The following is a 22,597-nucleotide window of genomic DNA, read 5'->3' on the forward strand; positions in this document are numbered from 1 at the left end:
CCTCGATGTTTTTTTTTCATATATATAATCATATATATATTAGTCGAATTGCCGACTTTCAACTCGTTAAGACGACTTCCAGACTCAGAACAGAGCCGTCGTCAGTCGACTATCGCCTCAAGCTCTCTACTCGTCGATTACCGACTTCAAACATTCTAAAAACCTTCATTCTATCCGACTTTTAAATCGGAAAAGTCGTAAAGCCGACTTTTCTAGCCATTCTCAAAAAATTTTACGTACGTACTATTCCGTCTACCAATCGGCGCTTTAAAAAACATTTTTTTTTTCTTATAAAATCGTCTCACTCTGATGTAATTTCCCTACTAAAGATTTCTCCAAAATTCTAATTAATTATTATTTTTAATTAATGATTATGTTATCGGCTTACTCACGTAACTGTTTGACGAGGAACTCGACTAGTTTCAAGCCATGCTAGATGCTTATATTTATGAGCAGCATTCCGCGACACACGACGCGGCGACTGTCGTTACTACTGGCGTTTTTGAGTATCGCGCCCTCTGTCCGGAATTACCGCACTTTCCAACGCTATTGGCGCGCTATTAGCACGTTAGACTCTTTCGCCTTTGCGTAGGTGTTAGGTTCAAATCCCGGATCGACTCAAAAACGATGTTACATACCGCGCTCACTGTATCACACTCCTGATCCGCAACGTCACGGAAACTAGTCGAGTTCCTCGTCAAACAGTTACGTGAGTAAGTCGATAACATAATAATTAACTTACTATGTCTCACGAAAGTTATAATAAAATTATTATTATTATAACTCCACAATTACTTTTTTTTATATAAGTAAGTATCTTCGTTTTTTTTTGTCTTAAATACATCATGTTGTCAGATGAAAGAGCGTTCAAAAAAAATGTTTCTCCTTTATTTTTTTTTTGCTTATTTATAAATCAATTTTTCATTCGCAACCCCTTATTGGCCCGCGTGGTGATTGAACTTATAATCTAACTTATAATTTAGACTTATATTTAAGTTTCTATATGCCTTCTAAAATTATTTCTTAAACGCTTCGCATTCATAAGAAGCAAACTTGTTATCTTTCGATACATTTGACTCACATTTAAGATCATATTATTTCACATTATTTCATATTATTTCATACCATTTTTCTTGGGTCATGCTCTTATACGATGCTCCTGTTGCTATATTTCCTTATATCCCCTTTTAAAATTAAAAAACAACGTTTATTCAAAACTAAAATAATTGAATAAATTTTTGATTAAACTAAAATGTCATTAATTGACTAGTATTGATAAGGAATCTTCGGTTAATGTTTTAAAATTGAAATTTTGAGTATTTTATCTTAATAAGTTACTTATATTTTGATATAAGTTGTGTTCAACCGTTATTTTTAAGTTATAACGTAATATTACAACTTAGTTTTAATTTTTTTAACAATAAATAAACTTAACAGTTTTTTTTTATTTTAGCTTTAACTAAAAATTAACAAAAAATGTTTGTCTTACTCTTGACTAGAATACGGTAACAACAATTTAATAATATTTCTTTAAGAAACATTTAAATGTAAGATAATTTTCCAAAAACGTTATTTTAAACTTTTAAAAATTAAATCAACAAAAAAATCACATTTTCACTTTTTTAAATATCGATTATCCGAACATTTTTGTTAAAGTTCAAATTAAAATTAAAAAACAACATTTAAAATAAAAACTAAAATAAATCCATCAGTATCACGACAACAAATTAAAATTTTATAAAATCACAATATGACAAAATAAAATAAAAATACACTCACAATATTCACAGAACACAGCATAAATTAAATCACAACTCCGAAAGAAGTTTACCAATAACAAAAAAAACAGACCGACTCAAAAAATTTGATCGGCCGCCTCAAAAAATTTGATCGACCGCCTCAAAAAATTTGATCGACCGCCTCAAAAACTTAGAGAGACTAAATGAACGTAAGATGCGTGAGTTATGTCCAGTCTTTATGCACACAACAACAGGGTCCTATTGGCTGGTGATTTCGGCCTCACACAAGGAGACTCGGGGCAAGCCACTCATCGTCACCGATCTGGAAAAGGATTAAAATTGATTTTATTATAATTTTCGTGAGACATACTAAATAAATTATTATGTTATCGGCTTACTCACGTAACTGTTTGACGAGGAACTCGATGCGTAGGCCGGCTCGATCGGAGTGATACCTACGGCCTCATAGAAAACTAATCGGTGACTCAAAGCTTGTATTGTGAGAGTGAGGTTACTAAGCGGAGGCCTAATTACCTTCACTTGCTCAATCTCCTATACAATCCATCAACATCCATAATTCTCAAAAGACTGGCAACGCATTCAAAAATGTAACGCATCTAGTGTTGTAGGTGTCTGGAGATGGTCATGGCGGCGATTGCTTACCATCAGGGATCCTTACCGGCCTATTCCATAGTCAAAAGATCTGAGAAGATGTAATAGCTAAGCTATAAAATAAACTATGTGGCCGTTTCCACTGATACTAACTATGTAGCTAGCTGTTGAGGTGACGCGCAGCTCGTATGATCCACAGCACACATCCATAGAACGCATTCATAGCTTTAATTCCATATAAAACATAGCATAGCTGAGTCTCATAAATGAAAAGCATTCTAGATAGTCCCTACCCTATCTAGCTATTTGAAATATTGACGCTGTAAAAGTGTTATTTTAGTAACCTATTTACAGAAATAAATATCATTTATCATTTATCATTTACCCAGGTGTATAGAAACCTGTGTTATTCCTAACCTTCCCAAAAGGCCGGCAACACATTTGTAACGCCTCTAGGGTTGCGGGTGTCTGTGGTTGACGGCGATTACTTACCATCAGGTGATCCGTCTGCTCGTTTACCAATTTGAGATTATTGAACAAAGTAACAAAAGCGGGTATTAAAACCCCCAAAAACTCACCGGTTGAACTTGAAAATGTTGCACTGGGTAATGCAAGACCTGTGGGGGCTGCGACATAGCCGCGACCCCACCAACAGATCCCAGTTTTGTTAAATTCCTCCCACTCCGGCCCCCAAAGCCCAGGGTAGCTGGACACCCCCCATGCTGGAACAGGCATTCGTATTAGCCCATTGGTTGTACTCCTTGCTGCAAAGACAGAAAAAAAACGGGACTTTAGTCCCTCTCATCCCCAGAAATAAGGGATGCTGTTAGTTTGTATGGGTTATTTTATATGATATACTTGCTACTTCCTCGCGGTTTCACCTGCTCTGCTTTGGTCATAGCGTGATGTTTTATAGCCTACAGCCTTCCTCGATAAAATCACTATCCAACACAAAAAGAATTATTCAAATCGGACCAGTAGTTCCTGAGATTAGCGCGTTCAGACAAACAAACTCTTTAGCTTTATAATATTATAAGTATAGTATAGATACTAGCTACTTCCGAGCGGTTACACCCGCTCTGCTCGGCTCCTATTGGTCATAGCGTGATGTTTTATAGCCTGTAGCCTTCCTCGATAAATGCACTATCCAACACAAAAAGAATTATTCAAATCGGACCAGTAGTTCCTGAGATTAGCGCGGTCAAACCAACAAACTCTTTAGCTTCATAATATTATTACTGGCTACTTCCGCGCGGTTAGCCCATTGGTTGTACTCCTTGCTGCAAAGACAGAAAAAATACGGGACTTTAGTCCCTTTCATCCCCGAAAATATGGGATGCTGTTAGTTTTGTATGGGTTATTTTATATGATATACTTGCTACTTCCGCGCGCTGCTTGGCTCCTATTGGTCATAGCGTGATGTTTTATAGCCTATAGCCTTCCTCGATAAATGCACTATCCAACACAAAAATAATTATTCAAATCGGACCAGTAGTTCCGGAGATTAGCGCGTTCAAACAAACTCTTCAGTTTTATAATATTACTAACTATTTCTGCGCGGTTTCACCCGCTCTGCTTGCCTCCTATTGGTCATAGCATGATATTTTATAACTTATAGCCTTCGTTGATATATGCACTATCCAATACAAAAGTAATTATTCAAATCGGACCAGTAGTTCCAGAGATTAGCGCGTTCAAACAAACAAACAAACAAACTCTTCAGCTTTATAATATTATATATATTATATATAATATATATATATATATATATATATATATAGTATATAGTAAATAGTAATATATAGTAAAGATAGTATAGATATAATATATAATAATATAATATTAGTATATAGATACTTGTATATCATTACATAGTATAAAACATAGTCGCTTTCTCTGTCCGCAACGGATTTTGATGCGGTTTTTTTTTAATAGATAGAATGAGAGTGATACCACGGCCTCACCGTAAACCGACGTGAAACAACGCTTTCGTCGTGTGAGTGAGGTTACCGAAGGCCCAATTCCCCCTTCCTAATCTTCCCAATCCTCGATTCCCCAACAACCCTTAAATTCCTAACCCCCAAAAGGCCGGCAACGCACTTATAACGCCTCTGGTGTTTCAAGTGTCCATGGGCGGCGGCGATTGCTTACCATCAGGTGATATATCTGCACATTTACCGGCTTATACCATAAAAAAGACGACAAATTACTGTACTTTTTTCAGGCTTCTATTAAACAACTTACCCCATATACTGTTGCTGGTATCCCGCAAATGCTTGTCCGGCGTAGGTGTACCCCTGTACCCCTTGTACCCCCTGGAGGAATCCCCCAAGTTGTTGGGGGTAGGTGTTGTACCAATATGAGGTGGGGGGGACACCGCCGGTGTAGGTTGCGCCGAATGGACTGTAGGCTGTGGGAATCTGAAATAAGGGAGATAAGTAAATTTAGTGCCCATCAGGTAATGCAATCTTGATCATTCGAGGTCTTGATATTGAGATTAATCTCGGTCGATAAATGGATGAGATCTTGTGAGATTGACAAGATTGCTTTGCCTCGGGTTTGATTCCTAGGTCGGGCAGAGATTTCATTTTTTGGAAATTTCTCAATAGTAGTGGTACGGAGTCTGGAATTGTGCCCATGATAATATGGCAATAGGCTTACCACCTATTACATAGGATAAGAAATTTATTTACTGTCGTAATCTTCAAACACAACACTACCTTCCATTAAAACCGTGGCAGATACTTTTAGAACACCTAAACATAATCTTATTTTAATTTATTTATTTATCTTTCTTTCAGAAATTATCAAAAAAGCAACCTTTTAAAAATTCTTTCAGAAATCACATCAAAGTAGATGATTAGGTTGACGACCTAATACATTAAATTTTTAACATATTTTATTAATTTATGAACAGACTACAAATTAGGGATCTCCATTAAAAACATTTCTTCAATTAGAATTAAACATTTGTGAATTTTATATTAATTTGAATGCCTACAAATAAAGTAATAAATCTTATTAGGTGTCATGGTGGCCCAGAGGTTTAGGACGCCCGCTTCTCATGCATCAAAGCGCGGGTTCCGAGTAATATGTACTTTCTAAGATTATTTAGACACTACTAGTGAGAAACTGTGAAGGAAAACATCGTGAGGAAACCTGGGCTTATAATCTCAAATTTTAAGTTTGAAATCACCAACCAAGCAAGACCTGTGTGGACATTATATGCAGTTCATTCCCAAGCCTGACTATCCTCCAAGTAGTCTTTTATTTTATAAAAAGCTTTACTTTTTTCTTTAATAACATTTTTAAATTTACCTAGGTTTAAACTTTGAATAGGCTGGGAATCATTGTAAAAGCGTATACATTGACATGATAAACGAACCGCTTATTTTCTTAAGTCTAGTAGTAGGAACAACATATTTATTATTACTTAAAGTGTTGATAAAATAGAATATTTTTGACTTTTTTACGTTTGATGGGTCGACGTTCGGCCGCTATTTCGTTTCCTGATAGTAAGTGATGATGCGGCCTAAGATTATAAATTGATCGAATGGCTCGCTTCTGCCCATAAGACAGACCTGAATTCACATTCGGAGAATACCATATGACATGATACTATGGAAATAACTAAAGTTATACGCGCTGTATTTACATCAGTTAAATTTCTAATTTTTTTAACGGCATATGCTGCTGAGCTGAGCCTTTTCGACAACTTATCTGGGGCCCACTGTAGCTTAGCGTCTCGTTATACCTAAAAAGATAGCTTGAATCGAAGCGTCCAACTTCGTGCGAGTGGCTGGGATATTTGACCATGAACACGGTGGCGAATTTCGCCGATTTGGCTTGTGGTTCGATTGATGAAGCGTACTATTTTTGAGAGAGCACTATTTACATGATCACTGACTAATTGTCCACGTTTGAGTTTAAATAATAAAGAGGTATCATCAGCAAACATACTATCCCATGGTTATCCTTGGGCGAGGTAAAATAAATAGGTTGATGACATAGTACATACATTAATTTGATTAATTATTTAACATATTTTATTAATTTACGACCAGACTACAAATTAGGAATCTCCATTAAAAACATTTCTTCAATTAGAATTAAACATTTGTGAATTTTATGTTAATTTGAATGCCTACAAATATCATAAAATAATGAATTTGGAAAATATAATATAATTTTATTTTTGAGGGCGGAAAATCATCCTTTTATTTCTTTTGCGTTGGTTGAGTAGTCGTTAATGAGACTGTCGGTCAAGAACGGGCGATTTCCGCGTCGGCAAAAGCACTGGGCTTTTTTGCATTTCGGTAATACTTTGCCCGACCCGGCAATCCTCTTGTCCGGCAGTCGCACTTACAACAACTCGACCAACGAGGCAGTTACACTAATTAAGTGTCCTAAAACTGTATATTTTTGACTTAAACCCAACATACCTGTCCTTGTGCCTGTGCGTTGTTGGGGTCGCCAGACTCCTTGCCCCAGGAACACTTGACTGGCTGTCCATTCACGTCAGTGTTGTGCACCGCTACTATGGCATGCGTTGCACTTTCCTTGGTCGAGAATCTGTGGGCAAGAAGAACATTATTTGGATTAATAGTTAGTTTTATTAGTTAGTGGACAAAAAGAACAATATTTGTATAATCATTTTATAGTATAGTAGTTGTTTTATTAGATAGTAAGTAAGTAAATAAGAGTTTTCAGCACTGTTGGGCCGACCGGAGTGATACCACGGCCGAGCAGAAAACCGACGTGAAACAACGCTTGCGTTGTGTGAGTGAGGTTACCGGAGGCCCTTCCCAATAATCCTAATCCCAGATTCCCCAACAACCCTTAAATTTCTAACCCCTAAAAGCCGGTAATGCACTTGTAACGCCTCTGGTGTTTTAAGTGTCCATGGGCGGCGGCGATTGCTTACCATCAGGTGATCCGTCTGCTCATTTTCCGACTTATACCATAAAAAAGTTTTTTGGTTAGATTAGAAGAAGAAAACAAATGGGACTCGAACGTTTGCAACTTACAAGTTATCTAGGGAAAAAAAGACAGAGAAGATTGTCAAGTCAAGTTGCATACTTTTATTCGAAACTCCACGCCACAAAGCAAATACAAAGAGGAGATGTCATAACTAGATTTCCTTTTAACTTAATGCGTGACTTTACGGAGAACGCGTGCCGTTACAAACCACGCCCCTCTCTATGTTCCATCTAGCGGTCCCATACTACACACACGTTGCCAATTGTCCACATTGTAATGTGTTACTTTCCGAGCTTATAACCTATCTACACCGCTACCGCGTCTTTTCGCCATCGAACTACACGACAGCACTTCCATCCCCATCATATAGATGGTTGGCAGGCCACAACTGTGCGCTTCTCGCGAAACTTTCTGCCTCGCACAGCAAAACTGTGGAATGAGCTGTCGTCGGCGGTACTTCCGAACCGATACGACATTCAAACATTCAGAAAAAGAGCATACTCCTTTTTAAAAGACCGGCAACGCATCAGTGAGTCCTCTGGTATAGCGGGTGTCCATGGGCGGCGCTGATCGCTTACCATTTTTATTATTTTTTTATGTTAAATGGGCCGACATCTGCTATCTCGCCTGATGGTAAGTGATGATGCGGCCTACGATGGAGCACGTCTGCCCATAAGCAACCTATTCACTCGGGCTTTGAAGATTTGAAGACCATCAGGTGATTCGTTTGCTTATGTTTGCCACCTAATCCATAAAAAAAATGATATTTTATCGAAGACTCACCGTATAAAGGCGTATCCCTTGTCCTTGAAGACGCGGATCTCCTGGATGGTGCCGAAGGGCTGGAAGGTCTTCTGCATCAGCTCCTCAGTGAGCCCGGTGGTCAGGCCGCCGCAGTACACAGTGCAGTTGGTCGGCGAACTCTGGTTGTATACCTCGTCGAACGTCAAAGGTTTGGAGTTTACTGTAACAAATGTTTAGGGTTACTATCGTAATTATTTGACGAGGAACTCGACTAGTTTCAAGCCATGCTAGAGGCAGTATTCATGAGTAGCATTCCGCGACACACAACGCGGCGACTGTCGCTGCTCCTAGAGACACAAGTAGCGAGTAGTTAACGCGCCCTCTGAAATTCGTTTAGGGTAAGAGTTGAAAGATGTGGATCAAAGTTGGATAAGACGGAAGAAGTTGGATATGAAAGTCTATATAATACATTATAGGGTATAGCTGACTTTAATCTTCATTTTTTTATAGTATAAGCCGGTAAAGGAACAGACCGATCACCTGATGGTAAGCAATCGCCGCCGCCCATAGACACTTGAAACACCAGAGGCGTTACAAGTGCGTTGCCGGCTTTTTGAGGTTAGGAATTTTAGGGTTGTTGGGGAATCGGGGATTGGGAAAAACTGAAGGCGGGTAATAGAGCCTATCACACAACAAAGCACAACGCTAGCGTTGTTTCACGTCGGTTTTCTGCTCGGCCGTGGTATCACTTTGATCATGCCAGCCCAGCATTGCCGAAGTTTTTTTGTATACGCATTCAAATACTCGACCAAACATCAGACGAATTTACCATAATAAGAACATCACCCGCACACACACACACACACACAAGCTAAGAATGTGTGTGTAACATTACCCGGCCCGGACATAACATTGTATGGAGCGTCAGTTGCCCGGAAAGTATTACCTAGCGACCCGGATATTTGAATTCCACAAGAATTCCTATAGAGCTGTTTATGCGAAATGGGAATAATTTTGTTTTTTAGCGTTGATAAATGCATTTGGTCACCAATCCGCTTACTGCCAGGATGGCAAAGCGAAATACATGAAATTAATATATAAGTTTTTAAACTGACATGGTCACTAACACTATTATTAGAACTTATGACGGGATATTTGCCATGTTTATTCACTTTGGTGAGTTTCCGATATTTTATGTTAGCGGTGTCAGCAAAAAACGAACGAGAAAGCGGGTAGACCGATTTGTCTGCTCGTAAACACCCACCCGCATTTCATCATGGCGCTTGCCGAAATATCGGAAACTCACCAAAGTGAATAAACATGGTAAATATCCCGTCATAAGTTCTAATAATTATGAAATTAATAGCCTTAATATAACCTTTAATTATACTAGTCAAATTCTACGTTAGATTTTCGTAGTTTTTTATAGTTTAGGTTGACAAAAGAGCAGACTGGTCACCTGACGGTAAGCAATCGGCGCCGTTCGTGGACACCCGTGCCACATTCGTATCGGCATGGCTCTCCTACGTACAAAATAATTACATATTTCAACGCATTTCACGTGGAAAATTCCACGAATTAAATTGAAACATACACAATCCTACATAATCTTACAATTAACAGTATGATTTTAACATTACACCTAAGCCTATGTACTTACCGTTTCAAAAACAGAATATTTAACTAGACGAGTAACATCAACAGGAGGTTTAACAACTCGATATAAATCTACCCGCATTACCGTCCAACATCAAAGAGTACAGTTAAAATTTTAAACCTTAGTTAAATATTTTCTTTTAACTGTTACTGTTTTGAGATGGAAAAGGATTAAAATGTCAGTAGGCCTACTTAACTCTAATTCAACGAAAAACGAAGTTTCGGACGAAACTTCGCAGATTTTCGGAGCTGCGGACTACCTAGCGGGTTTACCGGGGCTCCGGTTCGAAAAGCAGGAGTAGGAACGGGGTGGTTTTTAGTCAGTAAGAGTCTGACACTCCCTCTTGCCTCGCCCAAAGCGAGAAAAGTCATTGGATGATTTTCCCCCCTCAAAAAAAAAAGAATAAACTTCGCAGATTTCGTACTACAATTCCATTTATTGCGAACTTTCGTGAACAAAAATGAACGAATGAAATGAAGATAAATAAGTAGGTTTTGATTTAAAATCACTACATAGTATAAAACAAAGTCGCTATTTTTGTCTGTTTGTCTGTATGCTTAAATCTTTAAAATTACGCAACGGATTTTGATGCGGTTTTTTTGTAATAGGTAGAGTGATTCAAGAGGAAGGTTTATATGTATAATACATGCAGAATATATCACCATTGCACCCATGCGAAGCTGGGGCGGGTCGCTAGTTAAAAATAAAACGCTATTTCAAGTAATTCTATTAGTAAATCAATAAAACCTACGGCCGAAGATTAAACGAAACTTCGCGTTCGAGAACCGGAGTAGCCCTACAGTAGCGAGAGTGACTGCTGTTTGCTTGAGAATTAGTCAAGTGTTGTTACAACGTTCGATAGATGGCGTTGTACGGTTTCATACTAATTGTGAATCGCGGTGTTAAGATTCTCCGGCGATTAATGACTCTCCGTAGAACAAAATTCTAAACTTGTACTTGCAAGTACATAAATGCAATAGTACGGTGTTATTTTACTATCTATTTCCTCAAAGTTCTCAGTAGTATGCGTGAGGTTGTAGGTTGTTAAAGATAAGCGTCCACAGGCCCGCATCGTACGCATCGCACGCAACGGATTTTAGTTTGTCTTGTATAGAAACTCATACAACTGCGTCCACTGATCCGCATCATCGGCAATGTCTACATGCGATGCGTACTGATAACGTCATACGGAATGCGTACGATGCGTACGATGCGGGCCTGTGGACGCTTACCTTAACTGTGGGAGAGCCATGCTTCGGCACTGTTGGGCCGGCTCGACCGGAGTGATACCACGGCCTCACAGAAAACTGATGTGAAACAACGCTTGCGTTGTGTGAGTGAGGTTACCGGAGGCCTAATTACCTAGTCTTCCCAATCCACGATTACCCAACAACCCTTAAATTCTCAGCCCCAAAAGGCGGGCAACGCAATTGTGTATTGTATGTTTTTACTTTTATATAATTTAGATAGTGCATTTTTTCAGTTGTTTGTAATCCTTTTGAGTTTAAATTTGAATGATTTAGTTGGAATTAATTTTAGCAAGGATCAGAAATGCTTGCGGTTTTTCTTTTCAAGTTATAGGTTTTTGATTTTGCATCGTGTCCGGTGCCGAATAAATAATTTTTCTTTCTTTCTTTCTTTCACTTGTAGCGCCGCTGGTGTTTTAGGTGTCCATGGGCGGCGGCGATTGCTGATCCGACTCTTCGTTTACCGGTTTATACAATACCATAAAAAATTAAAGTACATCAAAATTTTAGAAAAAATAATCTATACTAATTTACCCAAAACCCCTTTTATTCAGCACTCACGCTTGCAACCACCCAACTGACACAACCATCTTCCGTTTTAAAAACATAATCTTAAATGCGAAACATTTGAAAAAAAAATCCGCAATAAAATTTTGAAGAAGAAAAAGAAAAAACAACATTTTTTCAGTTGTTAATAAGTAATCCTTTTGAGCCGACAGTTGAAAGATTTAGTTGGAACGCTAATCTCAGACAAGGATCAGAAATGCTTGCGGTTTTAAGCCCGGATCAAGTTATAGGTACTTATATATTTTAGCGTTAGCGCTCGGGGCTAAGTTACTTTGCAACAAGTCTTGTCTAGGAGTAAGGTTGTTGCCATATACTGTTTTTATGGTATAAGCCGGTAAACGAGCCCATGGATACCTGAAACACCAGAGGCGTTACAAGTGCGGTGCTTGCCTTGAAGGAGTAAGCATAGGTGCACATTACGACACGTACTTTTTACTTTTTACCATTTGTGTTATAAGTCCCATGTAATGGGAATGAGCCTATTGCCATATAATACTGGACACAGTTCCAGACTCCGTGTTACTCAGTAGTAACACGGAGTCTGAAATTGCTCAGTAGCATGTTTCGAAAAACCGAAAAATGGACCAGACCATCGGCTAAAAAGCCCAACAGTACTAAGTACTATTAAATTGATTCCCTATTATTAACATAAAATCACGGTTTACTCAGGTAAATTACCGCGTCTGCGCACGCTGCTCATGATGTAAAGTCCCTCTGTGACTCGAAACTAGTAGAGCTTTTCTCCATTAATGTACGTGAGTAAACCGTGATTTTTAGTTAATTTACTATGTCTCACGATAGTTATTATAAAAATTTAGTGAACAGACAGTAAAGTTCCCTAAGAAAAGGAGGATCCTCCGACCAGGCGAGTTGGGATTTTCTATCCGTGTTAATTCGCGTGTAAACTTCATATGTGCGATCCAGGATATTTATGACGTCATCCGTTAATTTGCTCGTCGATAGTCTATGTGCGACTTCTGTCATCTGTCACTTGTCAGGTGTCGCCACAAAAATATTAAATAAGTACAGAGATACTTACACTCATTCTTCGGCGCCGGTGGCTTCCGAGTAGCCCAGTTGGTGCGGATCGACCGCGAGCCGAGCCACTGTCCGTTCATTGATGTTATAGCTGATTCAGCCTCCTGTAACAAGAATACAACATATAATTACTAGCTTCTGCCCGCGACTTCATCCGCGGAAAATTAAAAAATTTAGGGTTGTACTACTCCTAACATTTAGAGGGATGAAAAATAGATGTTAATAGATGTTGGCTGATTCTCATAGATTAGCTACTACATTTATACAAACAACTACATATAGCTATGCCACGCACATCTCTGGTGGATAAGTACCATAAAGTGCACTGATACGACCATAGACTGCACGGTTGGCGCGGTGGCTGGGTTTCGATTCCCTCACGGAGCAACTCTTTGTGTGATCCACAAATTGTTGTTTCGGGTCTGGGTGTCATGTGCATGTGAACTTGTATGTTTGTAAACGCACCCACGACACAGGAAAAAAATCTAGTGCGGTTCGACGTTTTTTCAAAAAAAAAGTCAAATTAAATATTTCAATTGGACCAACATAAAGCACTTTTGAACGTCAAACGAATATTATAATAATTGATAACATCAGCAACTTAAGCTATGGGAAGCTAAAGTTGCAGCGAGTATTAAATTATAATGTGCTGTATCGATTAGTCAGTGTCAATGTTTTTTCCGAGAAAACTTGTACAGTTGATACATAATTACTTATGGGGATATTCCGCTGGTGCCGTGTTTGAAGAGGGGATGGGTAGAAATGTAGGTTTTTTGAATTTATATATTTTATAATAGAGATGATGACTTTTGTAGAGAAGGCTAATACTAATTATTATGTTATCGGCTTAATCACGTAATTGTTTGACGAGGAACTCGACTAGTTTCAAGCCATGCAAGAGGCTCATATTCATGAGCAGCATTCCGCGACATACGACGCGGCGATTGTCGCGCTGCTACTAACTAGTCGAGTTCCTCGTCAAACAGTTACGTGAGTAAGCCGATAACATAGTAATTAATTTAGTATGTCTCACGAAAGTTACAATAAAAAGGCTAATACTCTAGTAATAGTAGATATACTGTCAATGGCCTAATATTATTTGGGCTACGGCGTAGCAGACTACGGCGTAGTCGCTACGGCGTAGTCGATGAGATCATTCTTCATTTTAAGATGATTTAAGTATGTATGTAATATGGATATATTTATATAGATAAGCATTGGTCCTTGACAGAGCACTTTGCAAGCAAAAATATACTCTAGTTCCGTTAGTATAGAGATCAATATCATAATAGCATAGCACAGTTGATGATTGTTTTAAACTAGCGATAGAGCTAGTTTGCATGGTGCTGTATTGTTCTCTATGTCGTGTTAATATGTACAATAGGGACCCCTTGATGACGGGGTATGAAAATCAAAAATCTATTTAGCGTCAGTTAGGTAATGAAAAAATATTAGACATCCATGTTTTTATTTTGCTAAAAGCTGGTTTTACTAAAAAGAGATGCAACTTACCGATTGTTCTCACATAATGAAACGAATGTACAATAGTGGATGACGACGGGGTATGAAAAAAAAATCTATTTAGTCCGTCAGTTAGGTAATGCAAACAATCTTTATACAGTCTCTTAGCAAGTTAACCGCAACGCATCTGTGACTCCTCTGGTGTTGCGGGTGTCCATGCGCGGCTCTGATCGCTTACAAAAGATATGGCTTCGTTACAAAGCGTACATTTGTATAACAATAGCTATTTTCTGTACTGTGAGCAAAACCTGGTTTTACTAAGAAGTTTGTCTTAAGTCCTAGGTTAAGTAAATGTAATCTAGATAAGTTAGCCCTCAAATTTGCAACGCCTGAAAAAGGCAGTTAAGATTGGCATGATAATAACTTATGTAATAACTTAAGTACTTAAATTTAAATTAAGACCTGTATGTAATACCTACCTTAACGTGCAAATAAATATTTTGAGTCTTGAGTTTGAGGTCAACTTACCGATTTTTTCAAAAATGAAACGAATCCGTATCCTTTTGACTTCAGGGTCTGTGGGTCGCGGACTACTCGGCAGTCACTGTGAACAAGCCTAAATATCATTAAATGTAATTAAATAAATATAATTATGCAAACAGTCTTTATGCAGTCTCTTAACATGTTAACCGCAACGCACCTGTGACTCCTCTGGTGTTGCGGGTGTCCATGGGCGGCGCTGATCGCTTACCATCAGTGCCCTTAGTATGAGTTTGCTTAACGTTTAAAGTAATCGAAACGAAAGCGCGTTCTGCGCTGTGATTGGCCGGTTCCAATAAACCAACCAATCAGAGTGCTCGTTTTTAGTTAAAGAAAACTCATACTAAAGGTACAGGTGACTCGTTTGCTCGATTTAATTGCCTCCTATACCATAAAAAAAAATAACCGCCTCGTCGGTCATTGATGACCGATGCTTAGCGGAGGATTTGCCGTCAACAGTTTTTTTTCGACAGTTAATGCTTTTATTGGCTTTTATAATACCCGCCAGAAGAATAAATATGGTGACACGTGTACATTTTTTTTTATGATACACGCCGGTAAACGAGCAGACGGATTACCTGATGTGTCGCCGCCCATGGACACTCGAGAGGCGTTACAAGTGCGTTGCCGGTTTTTGGTTTTTAGTTAGGAGTTTAAGGGTTGTTCTTCGGGAATGGCCTTGGGGAAGATTGGGAAGGGGGGAACTGGACCTCCGGTAACTTGACTCACCAACGAAACACAACGCAAGCGTTTTTCACGTCGGTTTTCTGCTCGGCCGTGGTAATCCGGTCGAGCCGATAATTCGTGCCGAAGAATGGCTCTGGTGACACTTAAAAATACATGATTTGGCAACACACATAATGCAATATGGTGACCTTGTATTTTGCCTTAAACCCCCATAAGACTAAATAAACAGCTTATGAATTCACCCCGCATGTATAAGCCACATACTGTCCACTGCCCCCTACAGTCCCTCCCTAAATGACTACACATCGCGAGGTTGGAAGCGACCTGCATACAGCTTTCGCTGCTTTTTATGGTATAATCCGGTAAACGAGCTGACGGATCACCTGATGGTAAGCAATCGCCGCCGCCCATGGGCACCCGAAAAACCAGAGGCGTTACAAGTGTAGCCGGCCTTTTGGGGGTTAGGAATTTAAGTGTTGATGGGGAATCGGAGATTGGGAAGGGGAGTAATTGGGTCTCCAGTAACCTCACTCACACAACGCAAGCGTTGTTTCACGTCGGTTTTCCTATCTACCTATATACGGTTAATTTCTATCCAATAAACTAATTGGCAACCAAATATACAATCAGAGATTAAACATAACATTAACTTCTTATATATTATATATAGACGAATCTAAGCACGAAATACTGACGGACTGACATACATACAAGTCGACACGAGATGTGAAAGATAAAAGATGTGCCAGCGACTCTAGATGAACATAAACTGGCATTTTTTGGCTTTTTGACAAATATCAAGTATGTCATCGGGGTTGGGACGTGGTGCGAGATACAGCGGGTGTATGAGCGGAGCGGAAAGCGGAGAGATTGTAGGTATGTTTATTTGTTTTATGGAATATGTGTATTTTAAGTGTGGAAGAGCCATGCTTCGGCACGAATGGGCCGGCTCGACCGGAGTGATACCACGGCCTCACAGAAAACCGAGGTGAACAACGCTTGCGTTGTGTTTCGTTGTGTGAGTGAGGTTACCGGAGGCCCAATTACCCTCCTTCCCAGTCTTCCCAATCTCCGATTCCCCAACAACCCTTAAATTCTTAACTCTCAAAAGGCCGGCAACGCACTTGTAACGCTTCCAGTTCGGTTCGATTTCGGGTGTCCAAGGGCGGCGACGATTGCTTACCATCAGGTGATCTGTCCGCTCGTTTACCGGCTTATACCATAAAAAAGTATATTTGTATGTTTGTGCGTGATTATCTCGCGTTTGGCTGAATCGATTTTGAGGTGGTTTTGACCATAGTATTTTTCAAATATAGGATAAGGTTTTAGGGATATAAACTGACTTAAAAAAATTTAGGCGGTAAAAAAACATTTTTTAGAAGAATCGTATTGTTTTGTAATTACGAAGAAGAATCTTTAGCCCCTTTATTAGGGGGAAAAATCATGACTTGGTCTTGGGTGAGGCAAGAGGGAGCGTCAGACTCTTACTGACTAAAAACCACCCCGTTCCTACTCCTGCTTTTCGAGCCGGAGCTCCGGTAACCCGCTAGGCAGTCTGCAGCTCCGGGATCTCGAGCCCCTTGCTCGGCAGTCGCACTCAACGAAGCAGTCTACACATCAAAATCGCTCTTTCCAAACACATTCCCCGCTGACAGTGCGACCGCACTAAGTTGGCCAGTATCCAAGGAGCAACCATGCAGAGAATCTCCATGTTCTGTCATATTTTAAGTACTCCACTAGGTATTCGAATTGGAATGTATGTCAGGAAGATCATTTGTTTTTCCTCATACTAATAACCAATTTTGAGTGTGGGAGAGCCATGCTTCGGCACGAATGGGCCGGCTCGACCGGAGTGATACCACGGCCGAGCAGGAAACTGACGTGAAACAACGCTTGCGTTGTGTTTCGTTGTGAGAGTGAAGTTACCGGAGGCCCAATTACCCTCCTTCCCAATCTTCCTAATCCTCGATTCCCCATCAAATCTTAATACACGTGTATTAAGCACAAATGAATAGTGTGATTCTAGGGAACTTGAGAATCGAAAGGCATTTCAATAACCCTTATTACAAGCAAGAATGTCAATTTTAAACAAATATCAAAAAAATCAAGTGATAGCCGGAGTCAAGTTAAACTTTTTTTTTTATCACCCAACCCCCAAAAGCCGGCAACGCACTTGTAACGCTTCTGGTGTTTCAGGTGTCCATGGGCGGCGGCGATTGCTTACCATCAGGTGACTCGTCTGCTCGTTTACCGGTTTATAACATAAATATTCTTATTTCAAGGCAATCAAGGCTTTCCGCATGATCAATGAAGTAATCATAGTCAAACCAATTAGCATTTTTATATTTAATGTGTTCTAAAAGTATCTACCACGGCTTTAATGGGAGGTATAGTTATGTTTGAAGATTACAGTAGTCAATATATATCCTACCCAAAACATAAATGTGAAAGGCTGCCAAGTTCGATAATATTGGAATGCTTCGCCTATAAAAGAAGTGAGATCTAAATAAGTACCAAGTTCCATACACAGACCTCAGTTAAAAATGATATAACAAGTTGGCAAGTTTTCACACACTTTGTTATAAACCTATTAAACGCAAGTCAAGTATATAATTTTCTAAAAACTTGCCAAGTTATATCATTTTTAAATGAGGTCTGTGTATGGAACTTGGTACTTATTTGGATCTCACTTCTTTTATAGGCGAAGCATTCCAATATTATCGAACTTGGCAGCCTTTCACATTTATGTTTTGGGTAGGATTTCATTTATTTTTGTAAGGTTTATTTTCTTTTTTTCTTATTTTACTTTACTTTGACCAAATACAAACCTTCGTAACGAATTTTAGGTCGGTACGACCATTGGAAGATATAGATAATTTTTTTGTTTTACTTCCTTAGGGGTATGAATTTACACCTTCATTATTTTTAAAACCGACTCACACTTGGCCATTTTCAGATTTTTTCCTTTACCTTGACCTAAAGACCTACCTCCATGCCAAATTTCAAGTCAATACGACCATTGGAAGTGGTGTAGGTTTTTGATGAGTGAGTGAGTCAGTCAGTCAGTGAGTGTGTAGTAAAAATAGCGATTTTCTGACGTCGATATCTCAAGACCTACAATAGGCACATTTATGAAATTTTGTATTTTAGATAAGTAAGTAGATCTCGACAGATATTAGAAATTTCATATGCGTAGATAAAATAGATTTTGAGTTATAGGTGGGTCGAACTTGGCCCGAAATGGTTCGTGTAATATAACCCACGGCCGGTGTGTCGGTTTTTTGCTCGAACTTGGCGGACACACTGCCGTGTGTCTAGATTATTGAGTTTGAGTATATATTTTTTTTTTAAACAAAAACATTTTTTTTTATTTGTTATGAAAGAACTATCTCTTTCACTGTGTTTGCCATAATTATTGATAGCAATTGTTTTCATTGACGAAGCGACGCATCGTGCGTATTTGAGAACCACTTTATGCAGAGTGGAGGCAATGTTTATTTAATTTCTTTATGTTCTCAAATTGAATTCATTGGTCCGGTGTACGAAATTTCTATACTATTGTAATCTTCGAACACAGCACTACCTTTCATTAAAGCCGTGGCAGATAATTTTAATTATATAGTCCTGAAAATGTGTGTAACAACTGTAAACACTTACGATATTTCTCCGAAGGGCGCGAAGGCATCCCGCAGGCTCTGTGTCTCGATCTCAGGACTCAGGTCGCCGACAAAGATGTGGTAGTGCTCTGAAACAATATTATATACTGTAAGTTTCAGTGAAACAGTTTCTCTTCTTTCTTTTTAAAAAAAACCTTGCCCCACATTAGGATTTGCTCCTGTGTCGTGGGTGCGTTTACAAACATACAAGTTCACATGCACATGACACCCAGACCCGAAACAACAATTTGTGGATCACACAAAGAGTTGCTCCGTGCGGGAATCAAACCCGCTACCCGTTGCACGGCAGCCAGTTGCCCAGCCACCGCGCCAACCATGCAGTTAACTTTCAGCAACCTGGACATTTAAATAAAGTTATTACTGTTTCTGTATCTGCTGTGATTTATTTTATTTATTTATTTATTTAATAAGGTACTTCAACACTAACACCGTCACACCTTTTATCCCCAAAGGGGTAAGCAGAGGTACACATAATGATGACACATAATGCCAATGTACACCCGCATTTCATAATTTTGTAAGTCCCATGTAATAGGACGTGGGCCTATTGTTATATAATGGACACAATTCCTGACTCCGTGCTACCACTGAGAAATTTTCGAAAAACCGAAATAAGTCCAGTAATACTCCGTCTGACCTGGGAATCGAAGACCGATTGCCCGGCAGTCGCACTTGCAACCACTCGACCAACAAGGCAGTCATTTAATTTTCATGAAGTTATATTATAACTAACATAGTAATATAACATATTTATACTAACATAGTTAGATAACTACCTATATAAGAACTTATATAAGTTTAAATAAAATTATTATTGTTTCTATATCTGCTGTGATTTGAAAGAAAGACAAACAAACACAATTTCGCATTTATAATTTTTAGTAAAGGTCTACGGCGTAGCACTACTGCTACGGCGTAGCGCGTAGCGAGTGTCAGACTCTTACTGACTAAAAACCACCCCGTTTCTACTCCTGCTTTAAGCCGAAGCCCCGGTAACCCGCTAGGTAGTCCGTAGACTTGATATATTTTTTTTGAGCGGGAAAATCATCCAATGACTTCTTTCGCCTTGGCGAGGCGAGAGGGAGTGTCAGACTCTAACTTACTAAAAACCAACCCGTTCCTACTCCTGCTTTTCGAGCCGAAGCCCCGGTAAACCCGCTAGGCAGTCCGTGGACTCGATATATATCATTCAAATTCAACAAACCTCATTTTAACATTCTCACTTGCAACCACTCTGATTCAGTACATAATATACTGAACATATAGTATATATATGTAGTATATATATATGTATTGTGAATTCAATCTACCCGCCCGCCGATCAGGCAACGTTTACATTATGAAAACGAAGCCCCAGGGCTGGCGTGTGCTGATATTTTTTTGTTTAAACGATATTTTTTTTATGGTATAAGCCGGTAAACGAGCAGACGGTGATCGAGATGGTAAGCAATCGCCCATGGACACTTGAAACACCAGAGGCCTCTAGTGTTAAAGGCGGTGATCCGTCTGCTCGTTTACCAGCTTATACCATAAAAGAAATTAGTTTTCGAAATAGTAACGAATGGAGTTTCTTGCTTAACCTTCTCCATTTGAAGCTGCTTTTTGGAACGAGTACCTAACTTTACTGACGGACAGACTGACATACTATTGCTTATTTCTTTGAATTAATCATATGGGCTTTTTTAAGTTTTATTTTTTAAGGGGGAATATCATCCAATGACTTCTCTCGCCAGGGCGAGGTGAGAGGGAGTGTCAGACTCTTAATGACTAAAAACTACTCCGTTCAAACTCCTGCTTTTCGAGTCGAAGCCCCGGTAACCCGCTAGGTAGTCTACAGCTCCGGATCATATGGGCTGGTACTGAAAATCAGTATTGCAGACTCAAATCCTCGTGCCCGGGTCTCGGCATTAAGCAGAGCACCAACCTTCTGCGCTGCGACACACCTCTTATTTATTGTGTACCTGTATTCGTGGCCACTATGGCGAGCTTTAATAAACGGCTTTTCTTTCTTCTTTAGTTTTTGATATTTCAAAAGTACTTTTGAAACTATTTATGGTTTAATTGAAATTACATGCTTTGGCTATGACTGCCTTGTTGTCAGAGTGGGTTCGATTCCCGAACAACCACAAATGCCAATGAAAATAAAAGTTGCTGCTATCAAATCAAATCAAATCACCATGTTTATTTGTAGAACATAGGTATAAAAAGGTGTATAGTCATTATTCAAGTATAGTTCGTTTTGTGTCAAGAAAAACAACTTTTTCATCAAAAAAATGTTACCAAAAATTTCAAGCATCTACGTTTCCGAAGTGACACCCCTGCATAAGCTGGAACGGGCTCTCCGAATCCAAATTAAATTCAATCGTGGCTCAGTAGGATTATATCATAAAATCTTACTTTTATACTACAACTGTGCTTCGTAAAGTGGGGTAGGCAGAGTACTGTATTTGCATTCCTCTTAAATACATGTACAATTATTGATTCGAAAAATGTATCAGAGAAATTGCCAAAGTCAAAGTCAAAATCATTTATTTCAAATAGACACTCTTTACAAATACGGCATTATAACAGCCGCGCCGCATGTCCGTAACATTCCTAGACAACCTACAACATTACAGCTCTTCTGTGGTCAAGGAACATGGAGCTGTTTACACAGAATTTAATACTGGATTAATTTAATTTCTCAGTAGTAGCACGGAGTCTTGAATTATGCCCGGTATATGGCAATAGGCTCACCCCCTATTACATGGGACTTATAACACAAATGGTGAAAAGTGTGTGTACACTGTATAGCAGCATTACATGCTGTAATGTGCACCTCTGCCTACCCCTTCGGGGATAAAAGGCGTGACGTTGCTTAGCTCCATATAAACATGGCTACCTCTGTTGTCCCATCTCATGCCATGGGACAAGCCTTGTAATGTAAATTCGTGTTTAATTATGGAGCGACACGGCTCTGCCTGTGACCCAGTTACATACATAGCGTTATGTTAAATACGAGTCAAAGATAGAACGAGTTTTAGTTGACATTTTGAACGCAGAGGTGCACATATTATTACTATGACATATACGTAAGCCCGGAGGTTTAAGACGCCCGTGAGAACGCTTCAAAACCTAGTCGAAGTCAAAGTCAAAATCATTAATTTATACCAATTAAACAACAAAGAAAGAAATAAATAATAGTCTGTCAGTCAGTGAAGCTAGGTGTTCGTTCCAAAGTGTAGTTTCGAATGGAAAAGAACGAGCAAGAAGCTGCATTCGTTACCATTTTAAAAATATATGTTTACAATTTTTCTTTTTTTAGTCGAGTAGACGTATCACCTGATGGTAAGCAATTGCCGCCGCCCATGGACACTTGAAACACCAAAGGCGTTACAAGTGCGTTGCTGGCTTTTTAGGGGTTAGGAATTTAAGGGTGGAGATTCGGGGATTGGGAAAATTGGGGAGGGGTAATTGGGCATCCGGTAACCTCACTCACACAACGAAACACAACGCAAGCGTTGTTTCACGTCGGTTTTCTGCTCGGCTATAGTATCACTCCGGTCAAGCCGGTCCATTCGTGCCGAAGCATGGCTCTCCCACACTTAATAACGTGTTACATTTTAATCTTCTACTTTTTGTTAATCATTTCGTTTTTTCGGAAATTTC

The 22,597-nt window shown here is 39.2% G+C and overlaps 2 protein-coding genes across 2 annotated transcripts in view; one reads left to right on the top strand and one right to left on the bottom strand.

Moving 5' to 3' along the window:
- The window catches only part of LOC118281103 (protein suppressor of hairy wing-like), a 196,883-nt gene that overhangs the window by 159,852 nt on the left and 14,434 nt on the right, over nt 1–22,597 (top strand). The gene's annotated exons all lie outside the window — the stretch shown is intronic.
- Nucleotides 4,592–22,597, bottom strand: part of LOC118281261 (cytotoxic granule associated RNA binding protein TIA1) — an 88,863-nt gene continuing 70,857 nt past the window's right edge. Inside the window, exons 4-9 of the mRNA XM_050700577.1 lie at nt 18,930–19,017; nt 14,574–14,649; nt 12,586–12,688; nt 8,115–8,295; nt 6,794–6,923; nt 4,592–4,771 (exon numbers count right to left, since the gene is read on the bottom strand). Of these exons, the coding sequence (XP_050556534.1) occupies nt 4,592–4,771; nt 6,794–6,923; nt 8,115–8,295; nt 12,586–12,688; nt 14,574–14,649; nt 18,930–19,017 (758 nt within the window). The remainder of the gene's footprint in view (nt 4,772–6,793; nt 6,924–8,114; nt 8,296–12,585; nt 12,689–14,573; nt 14,650–18,929; nt 19,018–22,597) is intronic.

The sequence above is a fragment of the Spodoptera frugiperda genome, chromosome 19 (genome assembly GCF_023101765.2).
Source record: "Spodoptera frugiperda isolate SF20-4 chromosome 19, AGI-APGP_CSIRO_Sfru_2.0, whole genome shotgun sequence".
In the NCBI taxonomy this organism is placed as follows: Eukaryota; Metazoa; Arthropoda; class Insecta; order Lepidoptera; family Noctuidae; genus Spodoptera; species Spodoptera frugiperda.